This window comes from Haliaeetus albicilla, chromosome 9 (genome assembly GCF_947461875.1).
Source record: "Haliaeetus albicilla chromosome 9, bHalAlb1.1, whole genome shotgun sequence".
Lineage (NCBI taxonomy): Eukaryota > Metazoa > Chordata > Aves > Accipitriformes > Accipitridae > Haliaeetus > Haliaeetus albicilla.
In genome coordinates, this window is record NC_091491.1 from 16,629,969 (window position 1) to 16,654,966 (window position 24,998).

The 24,998-nt window shown below is 63.5% G+C and overlaps 2 protein-coding genes and 16 non-coding genes across 19 annotated transcripts; 2 read left to right on the top strand and 16 right to left on the bottom strand.

Moving 5' to 3' along the window:
* The first annotated feature begins 414 nt into the window (after nucleotides 1-414).
* LOC104320547 (uncharacterized) lies at nucleotides 415-5,313 on the top strand. Of its 2 annotated transcripts, none has more exons than XM_069791869.1 (2): nucleotides 415-639; nucleotides 1,710-5,313. In XM_069791869.1, exon 2 carries the CDS (start codon nucleotides 1,743-1,745, stop codon nucleotides 2,589-2,591), a length of 849 nt encoding a protein of 282 aa, XP_069647970.1. In that variant the 5' UTR covers nucleotides 415-639; nucleotides 1,710-1,742; the 3' UTR covers nucleotides 2,592-5,313. The 2 variants fall into 2 exon arrangements, with proteins under 2 accessions (XP_069647970.1, XP_069647971.1); XM_069791870.1 differs by lacking the exon at nucleotides 415-639 and adding an exon at nucleotides 669-1,217.
* A 2,710-nt stretch (nucleotides 5,314-8,023) lies between these two features.
* On the top strand, nucleotides 8,024-10,535 carry AIRE (autoimmune regulator). Its single transcript, XM_069793037.1, has 9 exons — nucleotides 8,024-8,329; nucleotides 8,428-8,602; nucleotides 8,696-8,850; nucleotides 8,918-9,005; nucleotides 9,114-9,227; nucleotides 9,351-9,475; nucleotides 9,640-9,720; nucleotides 10,025-10,158; nucleotides 10,233-10,535. Exons 1-9 carry the CDS (start codon nucleotides 8,189-8,191, stop codon nucleotides 10,438-10,440), a joined length of 1,221 nt encoding a protein of 406 aa, XP_069649138.1. The 5' UTR covers nucleotides 8,024-8,188; the 3' UTR covers nucleotides 10,441-10,535.
* Nucleotides 10,536-12,057: 1,522 nt separating this feature from the next.
* LOC138687060 (5S ribosomal RNA) lies at nucleotides 12,058-12,176 on the bottom strand. Its single transcript, XR_011326400.1, has one exon. It is a non-coding gene; the product is annotated as a 5S ribosomal RNA (ribosomal RNA).
* A 700-nt stretch (nucleotides 12,177-12,876) lies between these two features.
* On the bottom strand, nucleotides 12,877-12,995 carry LOC138687061 (5S ribosomal RNA). Its single transcript, XR_011326401.1, has one exon. It is a non-coding gene; the product is annotated as a 5S ribosomal RNA (ribosomal RNA).
* Nucleotides 12,996-13,714: 719 nt separating this feature from the next.
* On the bottom strand, nucleotides 13,715-13,833 carry LOC138687062 (5S ribosomal RNA). Its single transcript, XR_011326402.1, has one exon. It is a non-coding gene; the product is annotated as a 5S ribosomal RNA (ribosomal RNA).
* Nucleotides 13,834-14,552: 719 nt separating this feature from the next.
* On the bottom strand, nucleotides 14,553-14,671 carry LOC138687063 (5S ribosomal RNA). Its single transcript, XR_011326403.1, has one exon. It is a non-coding gene; the product is annotated as a 5S ribosomal RNA (ribosomal RNA).
* Nucleotides 14,672-15,371: 700 nt separating this feature from the next.
* LOC138686945 (5S ribosomal RNA) lies at nucleotides 15,372-15,490 on the bottom strand. Its single transcript, XR_011326285.1, has one exon. It is a non-coding gene; the product is annotated as a 5S ribosomal RNA (ribosomal RNA).
* Nucleotides 15,491-16,209: 719 nt separating this feature from the next.
* Nucleotides 16,210-16,328, bottom strand: LOC138687002 (5S ribosomal RNA). The gene has a single exon (XR_011326342.1). It is a non-coding gene; the product is annotated as a 5S ribosomal RNA (ribosomal RNA).
* Nucleotides 16,329-17,047: 719 nt separating this feature from the next.
* LOC138687000 (5S ribosomal RNA) lies at nucleotides 17,048-17,166 on the bottom strand. The gene has a single exon (XR_011326340.1). It is a non-coding gene; the product is annotated as a 5S ribosomal RNA (ribosomal RNA).
* Nucleotides 17,167-18,045: 879 nt separating this feature from the next.
* Nucleotides 18,046-18,164, bottom strand: LOC138687033 (5S ribosomal RNA). The gene has a single exon (XR_011326373.1). It is a non-coding gene; the product is annotated as a 5S ribosomal RNA (ribosomal RNA).
* Nucleotides 18,165-18,883: 719 nt separating this feature from the next.
* On the bottom strand, nucleotides 18,884-19,002 carry LOC138687003 (5S ribosomal RNA). Its single transcript, XR_011326343.1, has one exon. It is a non-coding gene; the product is annotated as a 5S ribosomal RNA (ribosomal RNA).
* Nucleotides 19,003-19,721: 719 nt separating this feature from the next.
* Nucleotides 19,722-19,840, bottom strand: LOC138687001 (5S ribosomal RNA). The gene has a single exon (XR_011326341.1). It is a non-coding gene; the product is annotated as a 5S ribosomal RNA (ribosomal RNA).
* An 879-nt stretch (nucleotides 19,841-20,719) lies between these two features.
* On the bottom strand, nucleotides 20,720-20,838 carry LOC138687044 (5S ribosomal RNA). Its single transcript, XR_011326384.1, has one exon. It is a non-coding gene; the product is annotated as a 5S ribosomal RNA (ribosomal RNA).
* Nucleotides 20,839-21,557: 719 nt separating this feature from the next.
* Nucleotides 21,558-21,676, bottom strand: LOC138687055 (5S ribosomal RNA). Its single transcript, XR_011326395.1, has one exon. It is a non-coding gene; the product is annotated as a 5S ribosomal RNA (ribosomal RNA).
* Nucleotides 21,677-22,395: 719 nt separating this feature from the next.
* Nucleotides 22,396-22,514, bottom strand: LOC138687064 (5S ribosomal RNA). The gene has a single exon (XR_011326404.1). It is a non-coding gene; the product is annotated as a 5S ribosomal RNA (ribosomal RNA).
* Nucleotides 22,515-23,233: 719 nt separating this feature from the next.
* LOC138687065 (5S ribosomal RNA) lies at nucleotides 23,234-23,352 on the bottom strand. The gene has a single exon (XR_011326405.1). It is a non-coding gene; the product is annotated as a 5S ribosomal RNA (ribosomal RNA).
* A 544-nt stretch (nucleotides 23,353-23,896) lies between these two features.
* On the bottom strand, nucleotides 23,897-24,015 carry LOC138687066 (5S ribosomal RNA). The gene has a single exon (XR_011326406.1). It is a non-coding gene; the product is annotated as a 5S ribosomal RNA (ribosomal RNA).
* Nucleotides 24,016-24,734: 719 nt separating this feature from the next.
* LOC138687067 (5S ribosomal RNA) lies at nucleotides 24,735-24,853 on the bottom strand. The gene has a single exon (XR_011326407.1). It is a non-coding gene; the product is annotated as a 5S ribosomal RNA (ribosomal RNA).
* Between the last annotated feature and the right edge of the window lie 145 nt (nucleotides 24,854-24,998).

The following is a 24,998-nucleotide window of genomic DNA, read 5'->3' on the forward strand; positions in this document are numbered from 1 at the left end:
CACGGCACTCACCAATCAGCTCCCTCTCCCCTGCCACACAATAGCAGCACCCGCCGATCAGCTCCCTCCTTCCTCCCTTCCCTGCCGCCATGACGCCCCCCGCTCGCCAATCCGCTCCCCGCCTGCTGGGCAGCGGCCAATCAGCTCCCGTCATCCTCGCCGCCCGCCCTGCGCCCGCCCATTGGCCGGGGACCGCGAGCCGGCGGGGCTCCCATTGGCCCCCAGCAGGCGGCGCCCGCGGCGCGACCGGTCGGCTCCGCCCGGGGTCCGCGCGGGACCCCTCCTCCGCCCCGCCAGGGGGCGCCAGGGGGTGCCAGCGAGCGGGGCGAGGCGAGGCGAAGCGAGGAAGGGGCGGGGAGACGGATGTCGGGTCCGCGCGGCACCGCCGCGCGCTCACTATCACGCGCCGCTCCTTCCTCCCCCACCGCGGCCAATCCGGGGTCGGAAGGGGCAGGCGCGAGGTGGAGCGCGCTTCCGGCGCGCACCGTTGAGGCGCTGAGCGGCGGGGGCGGTCCTTCCGGGAGAGGGCGGGAGGGAGGCGCCGCGGCGCTGCCCCTCTCCAAGATGGCGGCGGCAACCTCGGCCCGTTCCCCCCGCTCCTTCCTGCGCAGGCTCCGCAGACCCCCCTCCAAGATGGCGGTGAGCCCCGGGGAGGGGAGGGGCCGGGCCGGGCCGGGGGCAGGGCGCGCCAGTGCTCCGCCGACCCCCGCCCAGGGCCCGCGGCCCGCAGGAGGGCCTCAGGCGGGGCGGGCGGGCGGCGCCCAGGGCCCTCCCGGCACCGCGCCGTGACTCAGCGCCGCGGGGCGGGGGGGGAGACGGCCGGGAGGCCGCTGCCCCGGCCCCGCTCCCCCGGTGGCGGCCCCGCAGTCGTCCCCCGGCGCGCCCCCGCCCTGCGGGAGCCGCCGCCCGCAGGCGGGGACTGGGGAGGGGGTGCCGGCGCGGCGGGAGGCCCCGCGGGCCCGGCCGGGCCCCTCGGCGGGCCCTGCGTCCTCGGCGGGCCCGGGCCTCGCGGCTCCCCGGGTCCCCCTCGGCCGGGGCTGGCGGCGGGCGGAGGGGCCGCGCCGCGGCCGAGGAGCCGCGGGCTGCGCTGTCGCTCGCCCCGGCCCCCCCCACCCCGGCCGCCGCCGCCGGGAGAAGTGCCAGTCACGCTGCGGGGCAGGCCGGGCCTCGGCAGGGCCGCGGCGGGCTGCCATGAGCCGTCCTCCGGCGAGGCCTGGGTGGTGCGGGCGGGGTCTCGGGCGGAGGGCAGCGGGAGGGCGACCTGGTGTGGCGGGGGGGGGGGGCGGGCAGCGAGCTCGGCCGCTTTAGGCGGCCCCGTCCAGGCGGAGGAGGAGCGGGGCAGTGGTGGGCTGCAGCCGGCGGTGAGGCATGTAGGTCCTGGCCTGCCGGCGTTTGCAGTCCGGCGCCCCGGGCGGTCTTGATTTACTGCAATTTACAACGCGAAGTCCGAAACGCAATTAAAAACGAATTAACGTAAACAAACACGCCGTGTTAGGCCTTAAGAACCGCACTGAGGAGCGAGATAGGCTTGATGTGCAGATGTTTAAATGGGCTGGGCTAATGCAGCAGCCATCCAACAGTAACGGAGCACACCGTAAAATCCCAGATCTTATTGGTCTGAGCACGTTTTCTCAGCTGTTTATTTTTCCTGCAGGAAAAAAAAAGCGCTTCATTTGACATACTTTCCCCCCCCCCCCCTCGTCTTTCAGATCATGTCATAACTACAAGATAAACAAGCAGTGATGGAATCACTGGATACCGAGGTGAGAGCACGGAAGACTCTGGGGACTGTTGAATATGTAGAGTCTTCGGGTTTCACCCAGGGAGTACTGCCAACCAAGAAGGATGTGGTTCAGAATATGCTGTATTTATTGCAGCCCAAAAGAGCTGGCCAGGCCCAGCGGTCCAAGGAGGACGCGGCCCAGTTGCTCGCTGAGCACTTGCAAGAGCACTGGTTGGTTTGCAACTTGCACACCATCGCGACGCAAAATATAAAGAAACTTATCCTCAAAATGTACGAGGAGTTTACCAGGTTGTATCAGACCAGAAAGCAGAGACAGAACCAGGCTTTTACCGAGCGAGCAGACAAATTCAACGAGAGTTCAGAGAAGCTCTTTGACGTATTTTGTACAGACGGGCAGATGAGAAATAAACTGGAGGAATACAGTGGAATAAAAATGACTAGCATCGAGTGGAAATTTCTCGAAGATCAGAGGAGCGAAAGAAAAATGTACTATGAAGATTTCACAGACAAGCAAGAACTGAAGACGATGGAAAGAAGACAAAAGATACAATGTCTGGAGCACTTCAGAAAACTTGCCAAGGAGGAGAAGGAAGGAAACAAAGCGAAGGAAATGAAATACAAAAATGACGAGCAATCGGATGAAGGCACAAGCGTGGATGAATCCTACCTCGCAGAGGAGGAGAACGGCGGGGCTCCAGCCTTTTCACTGCGGGGCAGAAGGAAGCGCCGGTGCACCACAACTCCTGCGAGTGCCACCATGCCCCTGGAATGCCAGCATATACGGATGAGCATCAGGAGAGTTAGGCCTGGGTTCTATGAGACTGTGGAGAAGGTAAAAAACTGCTAGCGCATGCCACAGTCGGCCGGCAGAGCTGCTGGAGTATGAGGTGGCAAAGCACACGTTAGGCAAGTTTGAAATCCCACCAGCAATTGGAAGTGATTGTTGTAGATCCCCAAGCCAGAGCTCAGTAACATCCTGGGACACCAACAACGGTGGCAAGGACTAAAAGACATGAATGCAGAAGGATAAGTGGTCAGCGGCTAATGACGCAAAGGCTCAAACATAGCGGATGATCTAAGGTTACATAGTGTGTAAGCCTCTTCTTCCAAGGTCCTGTCTACATCAGTGGGTTTTTGGAAGTCTCTCACCATTTCCGAGCCAGGGGTGGCCTAACAGTACAAAACAGGACTCGGATTTACTGCAGGGAAATAACTCGGACTTGTTGCTGATAGAAAATTCGTGTGCTGCAGAGCCCTAGCTCCTCCTGGTTTTGGTGGGAGCAAAAGGTGCTCGGCGCCTTTCAGCAGAATTTGGCATTTCTGCGAGGAAGGAAGCTGGTTTTCAGCTTGTACTACCCAGTCCCGGAGAGGCACCCTGTGGTTTTGTGAAGGGATTGCTCTCTCGCTCAATGAGGGGGAGAGAGAGATAAGGAGACATTTGAGTGATTCTGTCAAAGCATTGGTGATTCTGAATGTTTCATTCTAGATTCTACTTTAATGACGTTTCCTTGATCAGGATAAACCCTCCCATAAGTGGATGAGTTTTAACGTGAAGTCCCTAATCTAGGATCTGAGGTGTGAATCCTAAATGAAGTGGTAATGTTTTATCTTCCCAGGGGGTAAGATGGGGGAAGGATGCAAATTGCATCATTTAGTTTTAAGATGGGAAGAATTTCATAAACTGTTATCCTGCCTTCTTAGGATAAAGGGAAGAAAAAGCTTTCCCAGGTGTGGGTAGCTGTGGTATTTATGGCAAAAGGCACCTGAATCTGGGCTCGCTTTTCCACCCCACCCCCACCCCACCCCCCGAGGTCCGTGCAGACCTGCAGGGTGGAAGCGGTTGTTTTCCACCTGGTGTTTGTTTGAAGAAAGTGTATCCCTCTTGCCCACATAAATCCTGAGCAGCGATGTGTCCGTCACTTTGTATACTCACAGTATGAGGGTATCTGCCATTTTGAGTTAGAGTTGCTTTACTGGTTTTTAAAGATGAGAGACTTGAACTTCCAGTGAAACCCAGTGCTGGAGATCTCTCTGGTGAGATTCCCAAACCTTGCCAGACTACACTGAAAACTAAAAGCCCCCAAGTCTCTATTTGTCCACAGAAGTTCTCTGGTAGAAAGAGCGCAAACTTGTCTGGTTTTCAAATTTACCTTTCAGTGTGAATGCTGGTTTCCTCACTCCAGTATCTCGGCTTTTCCCCCTTTCTTTCCTCTCCATCCTGCACATCATTTTACTGACATTAACTCGTGCTGTTTCATTCTTAGGCTTTTGCTCCCTTTAACAATAAATGCATGTATGAATAATTTTGACAGTTCCTTTACTTTCGATGAATCAGTTCCTGGACTGCTTTGAAGTCCTATGCCAAAGGAGGAATGAAACGCAAATCAGCAGCTGGTCCAGTTGGGACGCAGCAGAGCTAGCAAGCGCAAGAGGTGGCGGCAGCCCCGGCCTTGCTGCTCTGGCAGGCTCTGGCGTACCTCAAATCCATCCCTCCGCCTACAGACAGATCCATCCAGCTCCGAGCAATGCATTGGCTTCCCAGCAACCTTGCTCATTAGTAATTGCCGGGATCCTTAATCTGTGTCTCCAAGAAGTTCTTCATGGTAAGTTGCTCCAAAATATTTAGTGAACTCAGTGTATTCCGTAGCACTCATAGTGTCATTACGGGTTCAGTAGCATGCACCCACATTCTCCAATGCCCTTCAGCCGCTGCTGCTTGAGAGTTCGCAGCCCTCTCTCTCCTCCTCTCTCTGACATGCTTCACTGACTTCCCCATGCAAATTATGTCACCTTTAAACTATTTGCCTTCCAGCCCTGAGGTGCTGGACTTGAGCCTCTCACTGGGCTTTTACACCAGCAGCTCTGTTTCAGCAGGGAATATAGCCAAGCTCGGACCTCGCCGAAGTAGAATTTTTTTAATAACTGCTGTAAAATCCCCCTTTGTATTTACAAATATAGCTGACATTATAAACGCTTGTGTGTAAAGCAAATCCACCAGGGTTGACTCGAATATGGAACACAGCTGTATAGTGCTTTATGATTTTCAGGGATTTTAAGGTTGTCAAATCTGACTTCCTGTATGCCACAGGGAATTGCATTTCATTCAGAAGCCCCACACTCGGCCTACTAGTTTCAGTTTGACTGATGTGTCTTACAGAAAGTCGAGCTGAAGACGTCAGAAGTCTGCTGTCTTCCTCACTTAGATACTTGGTGATTTGTCACCTTCGCTGTTTTAAAAAAGGAAAAAAAAAAAAGCAGCAAAAAAAGTCCGACCATCTTCTAGGCTGTGATTCTTTTCAAGACATCTTGTACAGGCTGAGCAGTGTTCATCGCATTTAAATCGTACTTGTTTTTTTTAACTGGGTTTGACTGTGGATAGAGCCAAGGCCTGGCTCTCTTTCTGCTGCAACAGGGGGAAAATTTCTAAATGATGTATTCTGATTACTCTTCTTTGGGACCATGGTGCCTTTTTAATCAGGACAGTAAATCTTGTCCCAGGATTCTGTACTTTTGTACGTTAACAGTTGTCGACTTTCCTTTTTTGGTGTGTCCCAAATAAATTAATATAATGTACCTCTGGGCTTTTGTTTCTTCTTTCTAAAGGGGGAGGAAAGAGGAAACCAAAGTTAAATCTTCTCTACTCCTCCCAGGCTCTTGCAGGAGCTGCGGTGAAGTGTGCAGCTGGACTCACTCTCAGCTGGACTGCGTGGGGCAGTGGTAGGGAAGCTGCTAGAAATGGGGGTCTAGGATGGGGGCCTCTTTTTTTTTTTTTTTTTTTAACCCAAATATGCTGGAGCCTGGAGCAGCTGAAGGTATGGGGAGAGGGATGAAACCTCTGCACATGGTGGGAGCATTTCACTGGAGCTCGGTGTGCTTCAGGCATTCCCGCAGGTGGGTTCCCCCCTTCTGCTGCTTGTCTCCTGACTCTGATTCTGGGACGTGTTGTATGAGGTGAGGGTGGGGCACGTGGTGTCCAAGAGACATGGCAGGATGATGGTTCATACCACAGCACCTCGGCGTGGAAGGGAGATGGGAAAGGAAGAAATGGTGGAAAGGGCACGTTTGCTTCAACAGCTTTTCACAGGAGGAAGAAATTGAGGTGCATCCCAGGGGCTACAAACACTTCTGATGGCTGCCAAGTTGCTGATTTAACTGGGCGTTTGTGGAGAAACATCTTCAGCCTTTGCAGTCAGATTTGAGCGCAAATGGGACTCTCTTACCTTGAGCTTTTGCGCTCTGATTTCTGCAAGGCAAGAAACAGAAAAGAGAGGGCGTCCTGAAATCCTCCTCTGCGCCCCAGCCTTGGCTCTCATAGCCAGGCAGGGCTTGCGCCGGCCCCAGAGAAGGTTTTACACCTTTCTGCAAGTGAAAGCTGACTTCTCAAGGCTGCCAAGGTCTGCTCTAAGTGAGGTACAGAAATACCCGTCTGATCTCCCGGGACATACATGCCTCGTCACATGGCAGCTGCTGCTCTGCCCGCTGTGTAGTGTCTCAGAAAGGGGAAGGAACATGAAGAAGACAACCCAAAATGCAAATTACTGCCCTACTGAGTGGGCTGGATGTGGAGAACAACCTGTCAGTGATTCAGAGCGCAGAAATGGTTGCAAAGTCGGAATTTAAAACATGTCTGAGCCCAGCGCTGGGGCCTCGCAGCTGCGCTGGGCAGCACCTGCCTGCAAAGGAGCTCCCATAACCATGGGTGGGTGGGCACAGGTGCAGCAAGTGCCGGAGCCTTGTCCTAGATGTGCCAGACAGCTCCACACAGGGCAATGGTGACAAATTGTGGCGCTGCAGGTCCAACACTGGGGAAAATGGTTTTCCCAGGAAAGGTGGAGCAGACCTGTGAGGCTGTATCATGAGTGTGCTTGTGCTCAGCACCTGTGGCTGGGCTGTGGGGGAGCTCCAGGAGGGGAGGTGAAGCTCCCATTTCGCCTGATGCCCATGTTTTTTTCCCTGGGGGCGTGTGCATCAGGCAGGTGGTGGCAAAGCTGGGCAGAGCTGGGCACCAAAATCCTGGTGTGGGGCACAGGAACGCAGCACAGTGCCTGCCTGACCCCCATCCCATGGCTGCCGGTGCCTCCATGGGAAACATCACCCCAGATGCTGAAAGGAGCTTCAGGGCAAGTGTTTCCATGGGTAAACTCTAATTTATTAACCAGACATGTACGAGGGTATTTCCTGCTCTTGCTGAGGGTGTTGTCTTGTTATTCTTCCTGAGTTTCCGGACAGCAGCCGCTTCCTCCTGGCACGCCTTTGGAGCCAGCAGATACAGATCCAGCCTTTTAGGACTTACTAATGACTGTTCCTACCTGTACTGCCTTGCTCCGTGCAACAGAGCATCCCCCCTTGCACCCCTTTCCGGTTGCCCTCAGGTTGCGTTGTGCTGCACAGTGAGCAGCAGGTGCTACCCCACGGTGTGGGGACGGCTGTGCATGGCCACGGCACCCCCAGCTGAGCCTGCCAGGCAGCAGGGATGCATCGCCAGTGGGCGAGAGGCTGGAAATTAATCCTGGTGAAATTGCAAATGTTTGGGAATTGGGATAGGAGCATTGGAGCTTTCCCCTTCCCGGCCACCTCGTACAGAGCAGCCAGACCTCCAGACTTTTGTATACCAGATGCTCCCAAGCAGCCAGTTTCCCCCAGCTCCAAGTTTTTTACAGCTGAGGCTGTCCAGCGAAACCACTTAATTGCCCAGTTTCCCAGAGCAGGTGATGACAGAGCTTCGGGCAGCGCCTGCCTGGGTAATGCCCAGGTAATCCCCAGGCTCGCTCACAGCACTGCCATCCCTCCGGCAGGCCAGAGGGCAGCGGTGCGATGCTTGAAGGGGGCTGTTTGCTTGTTCAGCATCTCTAATTGTATGCAAACGCATGTTGGTAGAGTTTCTTTGGCGTCAGTGCTTTCCTGCCAGCCCATAGCAGGTGCTCTGCTGGTAGCCAGGGCAATATTCCCATTTTCCCTCACTGTTGGGGCATTACTTCCCACGTGCTCCCGCAGCCAAGTTTCTGGATGAGAGAAGCAGGTGCTGTGGAAAGTCCAGAAATTTTGGGGCAATGGCCTGGCTGACCGCGGGCATGAGAGAGGCAGGGGCCCTCTGCACCAGCACCCAGGCTGACCACCCCTCTCCCCAGCCACCCCGTGGGTGGTCACTGCCAGGTCAGGTGTCCTTCACCAGCAGCGGCAGCTAATGTCATGCCAACCGTTGATGTCCCAAGCTGGGGAGCAGCCTGACCCCAACCCCAGGGCCAGGGGTGCGGTGGTGCCGCGGAGGCAAGACCAGCCATGCCGCAGGGACGGCTGGCGGCGGGAGGGGTGATCTCAGGTTACATGGCCTACAGAAATGAGCGGGGCTGCGGGAGCCCGATGAGGTTTCCGCTGGTGGCGGCCAAGGCGTATTAAAGGGGAGCGTTGGGGCGGGCAGCTTGGGCCTGGCAGCGTCCCTGCAGCATGGCGGGGCCAGGGGGTGAAGGGGACCTGCGGCACCTGCTGAAGCTGCACCGCACCGAGATCGCCATGGCGGTGGATGACGTCTTTCCGCTGCTGCACGGCCTGGCCGACCATGACATCGTCCCTGAGCACATCTTCAAGGTGAGGCTGCGGGGCGGGAGAGGACACCCACACAGCAGAGACTGGGGTTGCCTGGTGGCACTGGGACACGTGCTGACGGGCCATGGTGGCACTGGCAGGAGACGCTGAGCCAGACAGAGCGGGAGGGCTCCCACCGTGCTTTCCATGCGCTGCTCACCTGGCTGCTGGGCCGCGACACTGCCACTGTCCGCGACTTCTGGGCCGTCCTCTTCAAGGACTACAACCTGGAGCGGTACACCAGGCTCCGGCCCCTCCGTGGTGCCTTCCCCAGAGGTAGGAGGAGAACGGATCGGGGGACCACCATCCCCGGGGGCTGCAGCAGGCAGGGGTGACTCCTGGAGCTGGCTGTGCCTGTCCCCTTTGCAGAGGTGGAACTGGGGCGGCAGCGCCGCAGCAGGCGCCTGTCCCCCAGCCCCACGGCACCGGCTCCACACAGACCCCAAGGCAAGAGGAAAGCCCCCGAGGAGCGGGATGGGGCCCGGGCGGTGCAGCCCTCCCCACGGCACACCACCAGCCCCGGTATGGAGATCCCAAATGGGATGGAGATGGGGTGGGGTGCTGGGGGTTGCTGTGCCCCCTGATGCCCACCCTCACAACCATGCAGGGCCCCTGGCAAAGGCAAGAACCCTGAAGAAGCCAGAGAGCGTGGATGCTCCCCACACCCCTCGTGCTGGTGGTGAGTTCTGAACCCCGCCTGGGGCAGCGTTTACCTGTGCGCCCTGTTTGCCTGCAGTCGAGGGCGGGGAGGGCTGCCCGTCCCACTGAGCATCCCCCCTGCCTGCAGCCCTGCAGGCAGTGGCCACCTCAGTGCGGAGAGCGGTGGCTGTGGCCGGCAGTGAGGTGCCCGTCACCCGCAGGGCCATCGAGGGCATCCTCATCAAACACGTGCTGGAGCCGGGTAGGTGCAGCCGAACCCGGCCAACCTCGTGCCCAGTTTAGCCCCCAAATTCAGAAGCTGCCCCCAGGCAGGGGGGTGGCGAGGAGGGAGCCCTGCCGGAGCTGCTCATGGCCTCTCTTGCAGGCAGCTCCAAGATGGGCAGCAAAGCTGGGGACGAGCCATACGCCCTGGCCGCCTGCGAGGAGCCAGGGGCCAGGAGCAGAAGCCACAGCCTGAAGCCCGCCACCCGGTCCAAGGCATCGCAAAGTGTACAGACACCTCCCCAACCCCCACTTTCACCCCTGCTTTTGCAGCTGCCTGAGTCAGTGGCAAGGGGATTATCCCTGCCTGGCAGCACGGCCATGGTCTGGGGGTGCCCCCCGTGCCCGGCTGTCCCGGCAGCTTCCCCCCAACCCTTCTCTTGTCTCACCAGCAGAGTGGGGAGCCCCAACTGCTCCCCCAGGGCCAGCTGTCAGCGCCCACCGTGCCCAGCCAGGACCCCGTGCCCCACCAGGTGAGCCCCAGGCATGGCACCTGGTGAACCGCTGAGAGGCAGCGGGTGCGCCGGGGGCCATCGGGGCGTCCCTGGCACGTCCCTTTGGCCTGGCGAAGAACAGGCAACCCATAGTCACCAGGCTACAACTGCCCAAACCCAGGCAATTCCTGCCCTGAAAAGGCTTGGTTTGAGTGGTGCGGGGTGAATGACGCAGGGGGAGAGGGTGACGGGGTTGACAGACTATGGGGTCCCCCGCCAGCATGAGCCCTGCCACAGCCAGCGTTGCAGCCTGCAGGAGGGGTGGTGGCAGTGACCCCCCCTGCCTGCTCCCCCGGGGCAGGAAAACGAGGACGAGTGTGCAGCGTGCGGTGATGGTGGTGAGCTCATCTGCTGTGATGGCTGCCCCAGAGCCTTCCACCTTTCCTGCCTGGTGCCCCCACTGCCATGTGTCCCCAGGTGAGCCCCGGGGTATCACAGGGACCCTGCTGCCCCCCGGCTGTCTCTTACCCCCCCACACTCCGGCTGTGCAGCGGGACATGGCGGTGCGGCTCCTGTGTGGCGAGCATGGCCGAGCCAGGCCAGCTGCGGGAGGTGGATGTGGAGCAACTCCCCAAGATCCCGGGGGAGGAGGTGTGCAGCACCCGGCAGGGCGGAGGCGATGGGAGCATCTGCGGCCGCTGCTTCACCCAGATCCCTGCACCCCGACACTGCCCCACGCCCAGTGGGGACTCCGGGTGAGCCCCCACATCCCAACCTTAAATTCTCCTGCTGAGGGGGATCGCCCTGATGCTCTGTGTCACTCCTGTCGGTTGTAGGGTGCTGCTGCTCTGCACGTCCTGCACCTGCAGCCAGGACACAGACAGCCTGGAGAGAACTGTGGCGACCGGAGACCACCCGATACAGGCAGCAAAGGTCAGTACAACCAGCGCCTGGCCACGGAGAAGGGAAAGGGGCCAGGTGAGGTGGCAGAGGTGGGTACAAAGGGCTGATGAGGCCCAGGAGCAATGGCTCCAGCTGGGTGAGGGATGGGCTGACTGTAGCTAGAGGTGAAGTAGTGAAGCTCTGGCCCGAGGGGCTGGGAGCTGAGAGGTGCAGGCAGAAGGCAGACAGGAAAGCGGACAGGACGTCTCCTCCCACAGGCAGAGGATGTCTCCCATGGCAGCGAGCCGGTGCTGAGCAGGGACGAGCTCGACGCACTCCTGGGTGAGGTACGGCACTGGTGGGGACACACACACACACACCAACAGACAGAGTCCCTTCACAGGGGACCACATCTCTGGTGTGACCCACAAGGTCATGTCAGGCTGTCAGCAAGGTGGGGAGTGCCAGGACAGCCCGGGGGGGCAGGGAGCAGGATAAAGAGGGACAGTGACCCCCCTGGGGCTGTTCTGCAGGGTACCTGGGACGGGATCCTGCAGTGGGCATTCCAGAGCATGTCGCGGCCCCTCGCAGACACACATGGGCTCTTCAACTAGTGGAAACTACCCTGACGGCAGCACCCACACCACAGGCGATGGAGCAACAGACTGCACGATGCTTGTGCCATGGGAAGTAAACAGACATCACAGCGGCCCGAAGAAAATGCGATATCATCACACACAAGAAACCCCCAGCAAGTAGTCAACCCAGAGAGACTGCTGCAGAAAGTACATTAGTGCCAATAACATAAAAAAAAAATATAGGCAGGAAAATGAGCAAAAACGTTAGAAAAGAAAATAGAGATGGAAAGTTACTTAACAGAGAAAAAAAACATTTAAGCATAGGAAACAAACAAACATAAAAGACGGATCAGGACACCGCCACCAAAAATGAAGACCTAGACCACACATAACAAAGGGAAGGGACTGGTATTCCAAAGAGTCTCCAATCCACATACTAACCAGGGTTGACCCTGCTTAGCTTCCAAGATAAGACGAGATTGCATGTTCTCAGAGTGGTATGGCCATAGGCAGCCCTGTCCCCGCAAAGAGGCCCCTCAGGTGACTACAACCACGCTCCTGCCCTCCCAAACTGCAGCCACACCGAACCACGCGGAGCCGCGGCACGCCTCTAGAACACATACCTGCCCCACCGCGATGACACCCGGCACCACCCGCTCACGTCCCCACGTGCCCCTGCCCCACAAACAGGCCCCTCGGGCCACCGGAACCACGCTCCAACCCCACACTGCAGCCTCACCCAGCCACAGAGCAGAGCGCCAGACAGTCGCAGAGCACACCTGCCCCACCGCCACGACCCCAGCCCCTACCCGCACGCACCTGCCCCTCCGCAACACCCCACCCGCAACACCGCAGCAAGAAAACAGGGGCCGCCCCACGGCCTCCGCCAAGGCCAAAAGCCTCCGCCAAGGCCAAAAGCCTACAGCACCCGGTATTCCCAGGCGGTCTCCCATCCAAGTACTAACCGGGCCCGACCCTGCTTCGCTTCCGAGATCAGACGAGATCGGGCGTTCTCAGGGTGGTATGGCCGTAGGCAGCCCTGCCCCCGCCATCAGCCCTCTCCGGTTGACTACAACCGCGCTCCTGCCCCCCCGCACTGCAGCCACACCGAACCACGCGCAGACGCGGCACGCCTCTAGCACACGCACCTGCCCCAACGCGATGACCCCCGGCACCACCCGCTCACGTCCCCACGCACCCCTGCCCTGCAAAGAGGCCGCTCAGGCCACCAGCACCATGCTCCCACCCCACACTGCAGCCTCACCCACCCACGCGGAGCCGCGGCACGCCTCTAGCACACGCACCTGCCCCACCGCGATGACCCCCGGCACCACCCGCTCACGTCCCCACGCACCCCTGCCCCGCAAAGAGCCCTCTCGGGTGACCACAACCGCGCTCCCACCCCACACTGCAGCCCCACGGAGGGGAGCAGCAGGCAACACCCACCCGCACCTGCCTTCACCACGTCGACCCCCAGCATCACCTCGAAACATCCCCACGCACACCTGCCCCCACACCCCACATCAAGCCCTCTCGCCTAAGCACAACCACGCTCTCACCCCACGCTGCAGACCCACCCAGCCACAGAGCAGAGCGCCAGACAGTCGCAGAGCACACCTGCCCCACCGCCACGACCCCAGCCCCTACCCGCACGCACCTGCCCCTCCGCAACACCCCACCCGCAACACCGCAGCAAGAAAACAGGGGCCGCCCCACGGCCTCCGCCAAGGCCAAAAGCCTACAGCACCCGGTATTCCCAGGCGGTCTCCCATCCAAGTACTAACCGGGCCCGACCCTGCTTCGCTTCCGAGATCAGACGAGATCGGGCGTTCTCAGGGTGGTATGGCCGTAGGCAGCCCTGCCCCCGCCAACAGCCCTCTCCGGTTGACTACAACCGCGCTCCTGCCCCCCCGCACTGCAGCCACACCGAACCACGCGCAGACGCGGCACGCCTCTAGCACACGCACCTGCCCCAACGCGATGACCCCCGGCACCACCCGCTCACGTCCCCACGCACCCCTGCCCTGCAAAGAGGCCGCTCAGGCCACCAGCACCATGCTCCCACCCCACACTGCAGCCTCACCCACCCACGCGGAGCCGCGGCACGCCTCTAGCACACGCACCTGCCCCACCGCGATGACCCCCGGCACCACCCGCTCACGTCCCCACGCACCCCTGCCCCGCAAAGAGCCCTCTCGGGTGACCACAACCGCGCTCCCACCCCACACTGCAGCCCCACGGAGGGGAGCAGCAGGCAACACCCACCCGCACCTGCCTTCACCACGTCGACCCCCAGCATCACCTCGAAACATCCCCACGCACACCTGCCCCCACACCCCACATCAAGCCCTCTCGCCTAAGCACAACCACGCTCTCACCCCACGCTGCAGACCCACCCAGCCACAGAGCAGAGCGCCAGACAGTCGCAGAGCACACCTGCCCCACCGCCACGACCCCAGCCCCTACCCGCACGCACCTGCCCCTCCGCAACACCCCACCCGCAACACCGCAGCAAGAAAACAGGGGCCGCCCCACGGCCTCCGCCAAGGCCAAAAGCCTCCGCCAAGGCCAAAAGCCTACAGCACCCGGTATTCCCAGGCGGTCTCCCATCCAAGTACTAACCGGGCCCGACCCTGCTTCGCTTCCGAGATCAGACGAGATCGGGCGTTCTCAGGGTGGTATGGCCGTAGGCAGCCCTGCCCCCGCCAACAGCCCTCTCCGGTTGACTACAACCGCGCTCCTGCCCCCCCGCACTGCAGCCACACCGAACCACGCGCAGACGCGGCACGCCTCTAGCACACGCACCTGCCCCAACGCGATGACCCCCGGCACCACCCGCTCACGTCCCCACGCACCCCTGCCCTGCAAAGAGGCCGCTCAGGCCACCAGCACCATGCTCCCACCCCACACTGCAGCCTCACCCACCCACGCGGAGCCGCGGCACGCCTCTAGCACACGCACCTGCCCCAACGCGATGACCCCCGGCACCACCCGCTCACGTCCCCACGCACCCCTGCCCCGCAAAGAGCCCTCTCGGGTGACCACAACCGCGCTCCCACCCCACACTGCAGCCCCACGGAGGGGAGCAGCAGGCAACACCCACCCGCACCTGCCTTCACCACGTCGACCCCCAGCATCACCTCGAAACATCCCCACGCACACCTGCCCCCACACCCCACATCAAGCCCTCTCGCCTAAGCACAACCACGCTCTCACCCCACGCTGCAGACCCACCCAGCCACAGAGCAGAGCGCCAGACAGTCGCAGAGCACACCTGCCCCACCGCCACGACCCCAGCCCCTACCCGCACGCACCTGCCCCTCCGCAACACCCCACCCGCAACACCGCAGCAAGAAAACAGGGGCCGCCCCACGGCCTCCGCCAAGGCCAAAAGCCTCCGCCAAGGCCAAAAGCCTACAGCACCCGGTATTCCCAGGCGGTCTCCCATCCAAGTACTAACCGGGCCCGACCCTGCTTCGCTTCCGAGATCAGACGAGATCGGGCGTTCTCAGGGTGGTATGGCCGTAGGCAGCCCTGCCCCCGCCAACAGCCCTCTCCGGTTGACTACAACCGCGCTCCTGCCCCCCCGCACTGCAGCCACACCGAACCACGCGCAGACGCGGCACGCCTCTAGCACACGCACCTGCCCCAACGCGATGACCCCCGGCACCACCCGCTCACGTCCCCACGCACCCCTGCCCTGCAAAGAGGCCGCTCAGGCCACCAGCACCATGCTCCCACCCCACACTGCAGCCTCACCCACCCACGCGGAGCCGCGGCACGCCTCTAGCACACGCACCTGCCCCACCGCGATGACCCCCGGCACCACCCGCTCACGTCCCCACGCACCCCTGCCCCGCAAAGAGCCCTCTCGGGTGACCACAACCGCGCTCCCACCCCACACTGCAGCCCCACGGAGGGGAGCAGCAGGCAACACCCACCCGCACCTGCCTTCACCACGTCGACCCCCAGCATCACCTCGAAACATCCCCACGCACACCTGCCCCCACACCCCACATCAAGCCCTCTCGCCTAAGCACAACCACGCTCTCACCCCACGCTGCAGACCCACCCAGCCACAGAGCAGAGCGCCAGACAGTCGCAGAGCACACCTGCCCCACCGCCACGACCCCAGCCCCTACCCGCACGCACCTGCCCCTCCGCAACACCCCACCCGCAACACCGCAGCAAGAAAACAGGGGCCGCCCCACGGCCTCCGCCAAGGCCAAAAGCCTACAGCACCCGGTATTCCCAGGCGGTCTCCCATCCAAGTACTAACCGGGCCCGACCCTGCTTAGCTTCCGAGATCAGACGAGATCGGGCGTTCTCAGGGTGGTATGGCCGTAGGCAGCCCTGTCCCCGCCAACAGCCCTCTCCGGTTGACTACAACCGCGCTCCTGCCCCCCCGCACTGCAGCCACACCGAACCACGCGCAGACGCGGCACGCCTCTAGCACACGCACCTGCCCCAACGCGATGACCCCCGGCACCACCCGCTCACGTCCCCACGCACCCCTGCCCTGCAAAGAGGCCGCTCAGGCCACCAGCACCATGCTCCCACCCCACACTGCAGCCTCACCCACCCACGCGGAGCCGCGGCACGCCTCTAGCACACGCACCTGCCCCACCGCGATGACCCCCGGCACCACCCGCTCACGTCCCCACGCACCCCTGCCCCGCAAAGAGCCCTCTCGGGTGACCACAACCGCGCTCCCACCCCACACTGCAGCCCCACGGAGGGGAGCAGCAGGCAACACCCACCCGCACCTGCCTTCACCACGTCGACCCCCAGCATCACCTCGAAACATCCCCACGCACACCTGCCCCCACACCCCCCATCAAGCCCTCTCGCCTAAGCACAACCACGCTCTCACCCCACGCTGCAGACCCACCCAGCCACAGAGCAGAGCGCCAGACAGTCGCAGAGCACACCTGCCCCACCGCCACGACCCCAGCCCCTACCCGCACGCACCTGCCCCTCCGCAACACCCCACCCGCAACACCGCAGCAAGAAAACAGGGGCCGCCCCACGGCCTCCGCCAAGGCCAAAAGCCTCCGCCAAGGCCAAAAGGCTACAGCACCCGGTATTCCCAGGCAGTCTCCCATCCAAGTACTAACTGGGCCCGACCCTGCTTAGCTTCCGAGATCAGACGAGATCGGGCGTTCTCAGGGTGGTATGGCCGTAGGCAGCCCTGTCCCCGCCAACAGCCCTCTCCGGTTGACTACAACCGCGCTCCTGCCCCCCCGCACTGCAGCCACACCGAACCACGCGCAGACGCGGCACGCCTCTAGCACACGCACCTGCCCCAACGCGATGACCCCCGGCACCACCCGCTCACGTCCCCACGCACCCCTGCCCTGCAAAGAGGCCGCTCAGGCCACCAGCACCATGCTCCCACCCCACACTGCAGCCTCACCCACCCACGCGGAGCCGCGGCACGCCTCTAGCACACGCACCTGCCCCACCGCGATGACCCCCGGCACCACCCGCTCACGTCCCCACGCACCCCTGCCCCGCAAAGAGCCCTCTCGGGTGACCACAACCGCGCTCCCACCCCACACTGCAGCCCCACGGAGGGGAGCAGCAGGCAACACCCACCCGCACCTGCCTTCACCACGTCGACCCCCAGCATCACCTCGAAACATCCCCACGCACACCTGCCCCCACACCCCACATCAAGCCCTCTCGCCTAAGCACAACCACGCTCTCACCCCACACTGCAGACCCACCCAGCCACAGAGCAGAGCGCCAGACAGTCGCAGAGCACACCTGCCCCACCGCCACGACCCCAGCCCCTACCCGCACGCACCTGCCCCTCCGCAACACCCCACCCGCAACACCGCAGCAAGAAAACAGGGGCCGCCCCACGGCCTCCGCCAAGGCCAAAAGCCTCCGCCAAGGCCAAAAGCCTACAGCACCCGGTATTCCCAGGCGGTCTCCCATCCAAGTACTAACCGGGCCCGACCCTGCTTAGCTTCTGAGATCAGACGAGATCGGGCGTTCTCAGGGTGGTATGGCCGTAGGCAGCCCTGTCCCCGCCAACAGCCCTCTCCGGTTGACTACAACCGCGCTCCTGCCCCCCCGCACTGCAGCCACACCGAACCACGCGCAGACGCGGCACGCCTCTAGCACACGCACCTGCCCCAACGCGATGACCCCCGGCACCACCTGCTCACGTCCCCACGCACCCCGGCCGCGCAAACAGGTCTCTCGGGTGACTACAACTGCGCTCCTGCCCCCCCACACTGCAGCCACACCGACCCACGCGGAGCCGCGGCACGCCTCTAGCACACGCACCTGTCCCACCACGATGACCCCCGGCACCACCCGCTCACGTCCCCACGCACCCCTGCCCCGCAAAGAGCCCTCTCGGGTGACCACAACCGCGCTCCCACCCCACACTGCAGCCCCACGGAGGGGAGCAGCAGGCAACACCCACCCGCACCTGCCTTCACCACGTCGACCCCCAGCATCACCTCGAAACATCCCCACGCACACCTGCCCCCACACCCCACATCAAGCCCTCTCGCCTAAGCACAACCGCGCTCTCACCCCACACTGCAGCCCCACGGAGGGGAGCAGCAGGCAACACCCACCCGCACCTGCCTTCACCACGTCGACCCCCAGCATCACCTCGAAACATCCCCACGCACACCTGCCCCCACACCCCACATCAAGCCCTCTCGCCTAAGCACAACCACGCTCTCACCCCACACTGCAGACCCACCCAGCCACAGAGCAGAGCGCCAGACAGTCGCAGAGCACACCTGCCCCACCGCCACGACCCCAGCCCCTACCCGCACGCACCTGCCCCTCCGCAACACCCCACCCGCAACACCGCAGCAAGAAAACAGGGGCCGCCCCACGGCCTCCGCCAAGGCCAAAAGCCTCCGCCAAGGCCAAAAGCCTACAGCACCCGGTATTCCCAGGCGGTCTCCCATCCAAGTACTAACCGGGCCCGACCCTGCTTAGCTTCCGAGATCAGACGAGATCGGGCGTTCTCAGGGTGGTATGGCCGTAGGCAGCCCTGTCCCCGCCAACAGCCCTCTCCGGTTGACTACAACCGCGCTCCTGCCCCCCCGCACTGCAGCCACACCGAACCACGCGCAGACGCGGCACGCCTCTAGCACACGCACCTGCCCCAACGCGATGACCCCCGGCACCACCCGCTCACGTCCCCACGCACCCCTGCCCTGCAAAGAGGCCGCTCAGGCCACCAGCACCATGCTCCCACCCCACACTGCAGCCTCACCCACCCACGCGGAGCCGCGGCACGCCTCTAGCACACGCACCTGCCCCACCGCGATGACCCCCGGCACCACCCGCTCACGTCCCCACGCACCCCTGCCCCGCAAAGAGCCCTCTCGGGTGACCACAACCGCGCTCCCACCCCACACTGCAGCCCCACGGAGGGGAGCAGCAGGCAACACCCACCCGCACCTGCCTTCACCACGTCGACCCCCAGCATCACCTCGAAACATCCCCACGCACACCTGCCCCCACACCCCCCATCAAGCCCTCTCGCCTAAGCACAACCACGCTCTCACCCCACGCTGCAGACCCACCCAGCCACAGAGCAGAGCGCCAGACAGTCGCAGAGCACACCTGCCCCACCGCCACGACCCCAGCCCCTACCCGCACGCACCTGCCCCTCCGCAACACCCCACCCGCAACACCGCAGCAAGAAAACAGGGGCCGCCCCACGGCCTCCGCCAAGGCCAAAAGCCTCCGCCAAGGCCAAAAGGCTACAGCACCCGGTATTCCCAGGCAGTCTCCCATCCAAGTACTAACTGGGCCCGACCCTGCTTAGCTTCCGAGATCAGACGAGATCGGGCGTTCTCAGGGTGGTATGGCCGTAGGCAGCCCTGTCCCCGCCAACAGCCCTCTCCGGTTGACTACAACCGCGCTCCTGCCCCCCCGCACTGCAGCCACACCGAACCACGCGCAGACGCGGCACGCCTCTAGCACACGCACCTGCCCCAACGCGATGACCCCCGGCACCACCCGCTCACGTCCCCACGCACCCCTGCCCTGCAAAGAGGCCGCTCAGGCCACCAGCACCATGCTCCCACCCCACACTGCAGCCTCACCCACCCACGCGGAGCCGCGGCACGCCTCTAGCACACGCACCTGCCCCACCGCGATGACCCCCGGCACCACCCGCTCACGTCCCCACGCACCCCTGCCCCGCAAAGAGCCCTCTCGGGTGACCACAACCGCGCTCCCACCCCACACTGCAGCCCCACGGAGGGGAGCAGCAGGCAACACCCACCCGCACCTGCCTTCACCACGTCGACCCCCAGCATCACCTCGAAACATCCCCACGCACACCTGCCCCCACACCCCACATCAAGCCCTCTCGCCTAAGCACAACCACGCTCTCACCCCACACTGCAGACCCACCCAGCCACAGAGCAGAGCGCCAGACAGTCGCAGAGCACACCTGCCCCACCGCCACGACCCCAGCCCCTACCCGCACGCACCTGCCCCTCCGCAACACCCCACCCGCAACACCGCAGCAAGAAAACAGGGGCCGCCCCACGGCCTCCGCCAAGGCCAAAAGCCTCCGCCAAGGCCAAAAGCCTACAGCACCCGGTATTCCCAGGCGGTCTCCCATCCAAGTACTAACCGGGCCCGACCCTGCTTAGCTTCTGAGATCAGACGAGATCGGGCGTTCTCAGGGTGGTATGGCCGTAGGCAGCCCTGTCCCCGCCAACAGCCCTCTCCGGTTGACTACAACCGCGCTCCTGCCCCCCCGCACTGCAGCCACACCGAACCACGCGCAGACGCGGCACGCCTCTAGCACACGCACCTGCCCCAACGCGATGACCCCCGGCACCACCTGCTCACGTCCCCACGCACCCCGGCCGCGCAAACAGGTCTCTCGGGTGACTACAACTGCGCTCCTGCCCCCCCACACTGCAGCCACACCGACCCACGCGGAGCCGCGGCACGCCTCTAGCACACGCACCTGTCCCACCACGATGACCCCCGGCACCACCCGCTCACGTCCCCACGCACCCCTGCCCCGCAAAGAGCCCTCTCGGGTGACCACAACCGCGCTCCCACCCCACACTGCAGCCCCACGGAGGGGAGCAGCAGGCAACACCCACCCGCACCTGCCTTCACCACGTCGACCCCCAGCATCACCTCGAAACATCCCCACGCACACCTGCCCCCACACCCCACATCAAGCCCTCTCGCCTAAGCACAACCGCGCTCTCACCCCACACTGCAGCCCCACGGAGGGGAGCAGCAGGCAACACCCACCCGCACCTGCCTTCACCACGTCGACCCCCAGCATCACCTCGAAACATCCCCACGCACACCTGCCCCCACACCCCACATCAAGCCCTCTCGCCTAAGCACAACCACGCTCTCACCCCACACTGCAGACCCACCCAGCCACAGAGCAGAGCGCCAGACAGTCGCAGAGCACACCTGCCCCACCGCCACGACCCCAGCCCCTACCCGCACGCACCTGCCCCTCCGCAACACCCCACCCGCAACACCGCAGCAAGAAAACAGGGGCCGCCCCACGGCCTCCGCCAAGGCCAAAAGCCTCCGCCAAGGCCAAAAGCCTACAGCACCCGGTATTCCCAGGCGGTCTCCCATCCAAGTACTAACCGGGCCCGACCCTGCTTAGCTTCCGAGATCAGACGAGATCGGGCGTTCTCAGGGTGGTATGGCCGTAGGCAGCCCTGTCCCCGCCAACAGCCCTCTCCAGTTGACTACAACCGCGCTCCTGCCCCCCCGCACTGCAGCCACACCGAACCACGCGCAGACGCGGCACGCCTCTAGCACACGCACCTGCCCCAACGCGATGACCCCCGGCACCACCCGCTCACGTCCCCACGCACCCCTGCCCTGCAAAGAGGCCGCTCAGGCCACCAGCACCATGCTCCCACCCCACACTGCAGCCTCACCCACCCACGCGGAGCCGCGGCACGCCTCTAGCACACGCACCTGCCCCACCGCGATGACCCCCGGCACCACCCGCTCACGTCCCCACGCACCCCTGCCCCGCAAAGAGCCCTCTCGGGTGACCACAACCGCGCTCCCACCCCACACTGCAGCCCCACGGAGGGGAGCAGCAGGCAACACCCACCCGCACCTGCCTTCACCACGTCGACCCCCAGCATCACCTCGAAACATCCCCACGCACACCTGCCCCCACACCCCACATCAAGCCCTCTCGCCTAAGCACAACCACGCTCTCACCCCACACTGCAGACCCACCCAGCCACAGAGCAGAGCGCCAGACAGTCGCAGAGCACACCTGCCCCACCGCCACGACCCCAGCCCCTACCCGCACGCACCTGCCCCTCCGCAACACCCCACCCGCAGCACCGCAGCAAGAAAACAGGGGCCGCCCCACGGCCTCCGCCAAGGCCAAAAGCCTCCGCCAAGGCCAAAAGCCTACAGCACCCGGTATTCCCAGGCGGTCTCCCATCCAAGTACTAACCGGGCCCGACCCTGCTTAGCTTCCGAGATCAGACGAGATCGGGCGTTCTCAGGGTGGTATGGCCGTAGGCAGCCCTGCCCCCGCCAACAGCCCTCTCGGGTTGACTACAACCGCGCTCCTGCCCCCCCGCACTACAGCCACACCGAACCACGCGCAGACGCGGCACGCCTCTAGCACACGCACCTGCCCCAACGCGATGACCCCCGGCACCACCCGCTCACGTCCCCACGCACCCCTGCCCTGCAAAGAGGCCGCTCAGGCCACCAGCACCATGCTCCCACCCCACACTGCAGCCTCACCCACCCACGCGGAGCCGCGGCACGCCTCTAGCACACGCACCTGCCCCACCGCGATGACCCCCGGCACCACCCGCTCACGTCCCCACGCACCCCTGCCCCGCAAAGAGCCCTCTCGGGTGACCACAACCGCGCTCCCACCCCACACTGCAGCCCCACGGAGGGGAGCAGCAGGCAACACCCACCCGCACCTGCCTTCACCACGTCGACCCCCAGCATCACCTCGAAACATCCCCACGCACACCTGCCCCCACACCCCACATCAAGCCCTCTCGCCTAAGCACAACCACGCTCTCACCCCACGCTGCAGACCCACCCAGCCACAGAGCAGAGCGCCAGACAGTCGCAGAGCACACCTGCCCCACCGCCACGACCCCAGCCCCTACCCGCACGCACCTGCCCCTCCGCAACACCCCACCCGCAACACCGCAGCAAGAAAACAGGGGCCGCCCCACGGCCTCCGCCAAGGCCAAAAGCCTCCGCCAAGGCCAAAAGCCTACAGCACCCGGTATTCCCAGGCGGTCTCCCATCCAAGTACTAACCGGGCCCGACCCTGCTTCGCTTCCGAGATCAGACGAGATCGGGCGTTCTCAGGGTGGTATGGCCGTAGGCAGCCCTGCCCCCGCCAACAGCCCTCTCGGGTTGACTACAACCGCGCTCCTGCCCCCCCGCACTGCAGCCACACCGAACCACGCGCAGACGCGGCACGCCTCTAGCACACGCACCTGCCCCAACGCGATGACCCCCGGCACCACCCGCTCACGTCCCCACGCACCCCTGCCCTGCAAAGAGGCCGCTCAGGCCACCAGCACCATGCTCCCACCCCACACTGCAGCCTCACCCACCCACGCGGAGCCGCGGCACGCCTCTAGCACACGCACCTGCCCCACCGCGATGACCCCCGGCACCACCCGCTCACGTCCCCACGCACCCCTGCCCCGCAAAGAGCCCTCTCGGGTGACCACAACCGCGCTCCCACCCCACACTGCAGCCCCACGGAGGGGAGCAGCAGGCAACACCCACCCGCACCTGCCTTCACCACGTCGACCCCCAGCATCACCTCGAAACATCCCCACGCACACCTGCCCCCACACCCCACATCAAGCCCTCTCGCCTAAGCACAACCACGCTCTCACCCCACACTGCAGACCCACCCAGCCACAGAGCAGAGCGCCAGACAGTCGCAGAGCACACCTGCCCCACCGCCACGACCCCAGCCCCTACCCGCACGCACCTGCCCCTCCGCAACACCCCACCCGCAACACCGCAGCAAGAAAACAGGGGCCGCCCCACGGCCTCCGCCAAGGCCAAAAGCCTCCGCCAAGGCCAAAAGCCTACAGCACCCGGTATTCCCAGGCGGTCTCCCATCCAAGTACTAACCGGGCCCGACCCTGCTTCGCTTCCGAGATCAGACGAGATCGGGCGTTCTCAGGGTGGTATGGCCGTAGGCAGCCCTGCCCCCGCCAACAGCCCTCTCGGGTTGACTACAACCGCGCTCCTGCCCCCCCGCACTGCAGCCACACCGAACCACGCGCAGACGCGGCACGCCTCTAGCACACGCACCTGCCCCACCGCGATGACCCCCGGCACCACCCGCTCACGTCCCCACGCACCCCTGCCCCGCAAAGAGCCCTCTCGGGTGACCACAACCGCGCTCCCACCCCACACTGCAGCCCCACGGAGGGGAGCAGCAGGCAACACCCACCCGCACCTGCCTTCACCACGTCGACCCCCAGCATCACCTCGAAACATCCCCACGCACACCTGCCCCCACACCCCACATCAAGCCCTCTCGCCTAAGCACAACCACGCTCTCACCCCACGCTGCAGACCCACCCAGCCACAGAGCAGAGCGCCAGACAGTCGCAGAGCACACCTGCCCCACCGCCACGACCCCAGCCCCTACCCGCACGCACCTGCCCCTCCGCAACACCCCACCCGCAACACCGCAGCAAGAAAACAGGGGCCGCCCCACGGCCTCCGCCAAGGCCAAAAGCCTACAGCACCCGGTATTCCCAGGCGGTCTCCCATCCAAGTACTAACCGGGCCCGACCCTGCTTAGCTTCCGAGATCAGACGAGATCGGGCGTTCTCAGGGTGGTATGGCCGTAGGCAGCCCTGTCCCCGCCAACAGCCCTCTCGGGTTGACTACAACCGCGCTCCTGCCCCCCCGCACTACAGCCACACCGAACCACGCGCAGACGCGGCACGCCTCTAGCACACGCACCTGCCCCAACGCGATGACCCCCGGCACCACCCGCTCACGTCCCCACGCACCCCTGCCCTGCAAAGAGGCCGCTCAGGCCACCAGCACCATGCTCCCACCCCACACTGCAGCCTCACCCACCCACGCGGAGCCGCGGCACGCCTCTAGCACACGCACCTGCCCCACCGCGATGACCCCCGGCACCACCCGCTCACGTCCCCACGCACCCCTGCCCCGCAAAGAGCCCTCTCGGGTGACCACAACCGCGCTCCCACCCCACACTGCAGCCCCACGGAGGGGAGCAGCAGGCAACACCCACCCGCACCTGCCTTCACCACGTCGACCCCCAGCATCACCTCGAAACATCCCCACGCACACCTGCCCCCACACCCCACATCAAGCCCTCTCGCCTAAGCACAACCACGCTCTCACCCCACGCTGCAGACCCACCCAGCCACAGAGCAGAGCGCCAGACAGTCGCAGAGCACACCTGCCCCACCGCCACGACCCCAGCCCCTACCCGCACGCACCTGCCCCTCCGCAACACCCCACCCGCAACACCGCAGCAAGAAAACAGGGGCCGCCCCACGGCCTCCGCCAAGGCCAAAAGCCTCCGCCAAGGCCAAAAGCCTACAGCACCCGGTATTCCCAGGCGGTCTCCCATCCAAGTACTAACCGGGCCCGACCCTGCTTCGCTTCCGAGATCAGACGAGATCGGGCGTTCTCAGGGTGGTATGGCCGTAGGCAGCCCTGCCCCCGCCAACAGCCCTCTCGGGTTGACTACAACCGCGCTCCTGCCCCCCCGCACTGCAGCCACACCGAACCACGCGCAGACGCGGCACGCCTCTAGCACACGCACCTGCCCCAACGCGATGACCCCCGGCACCACCC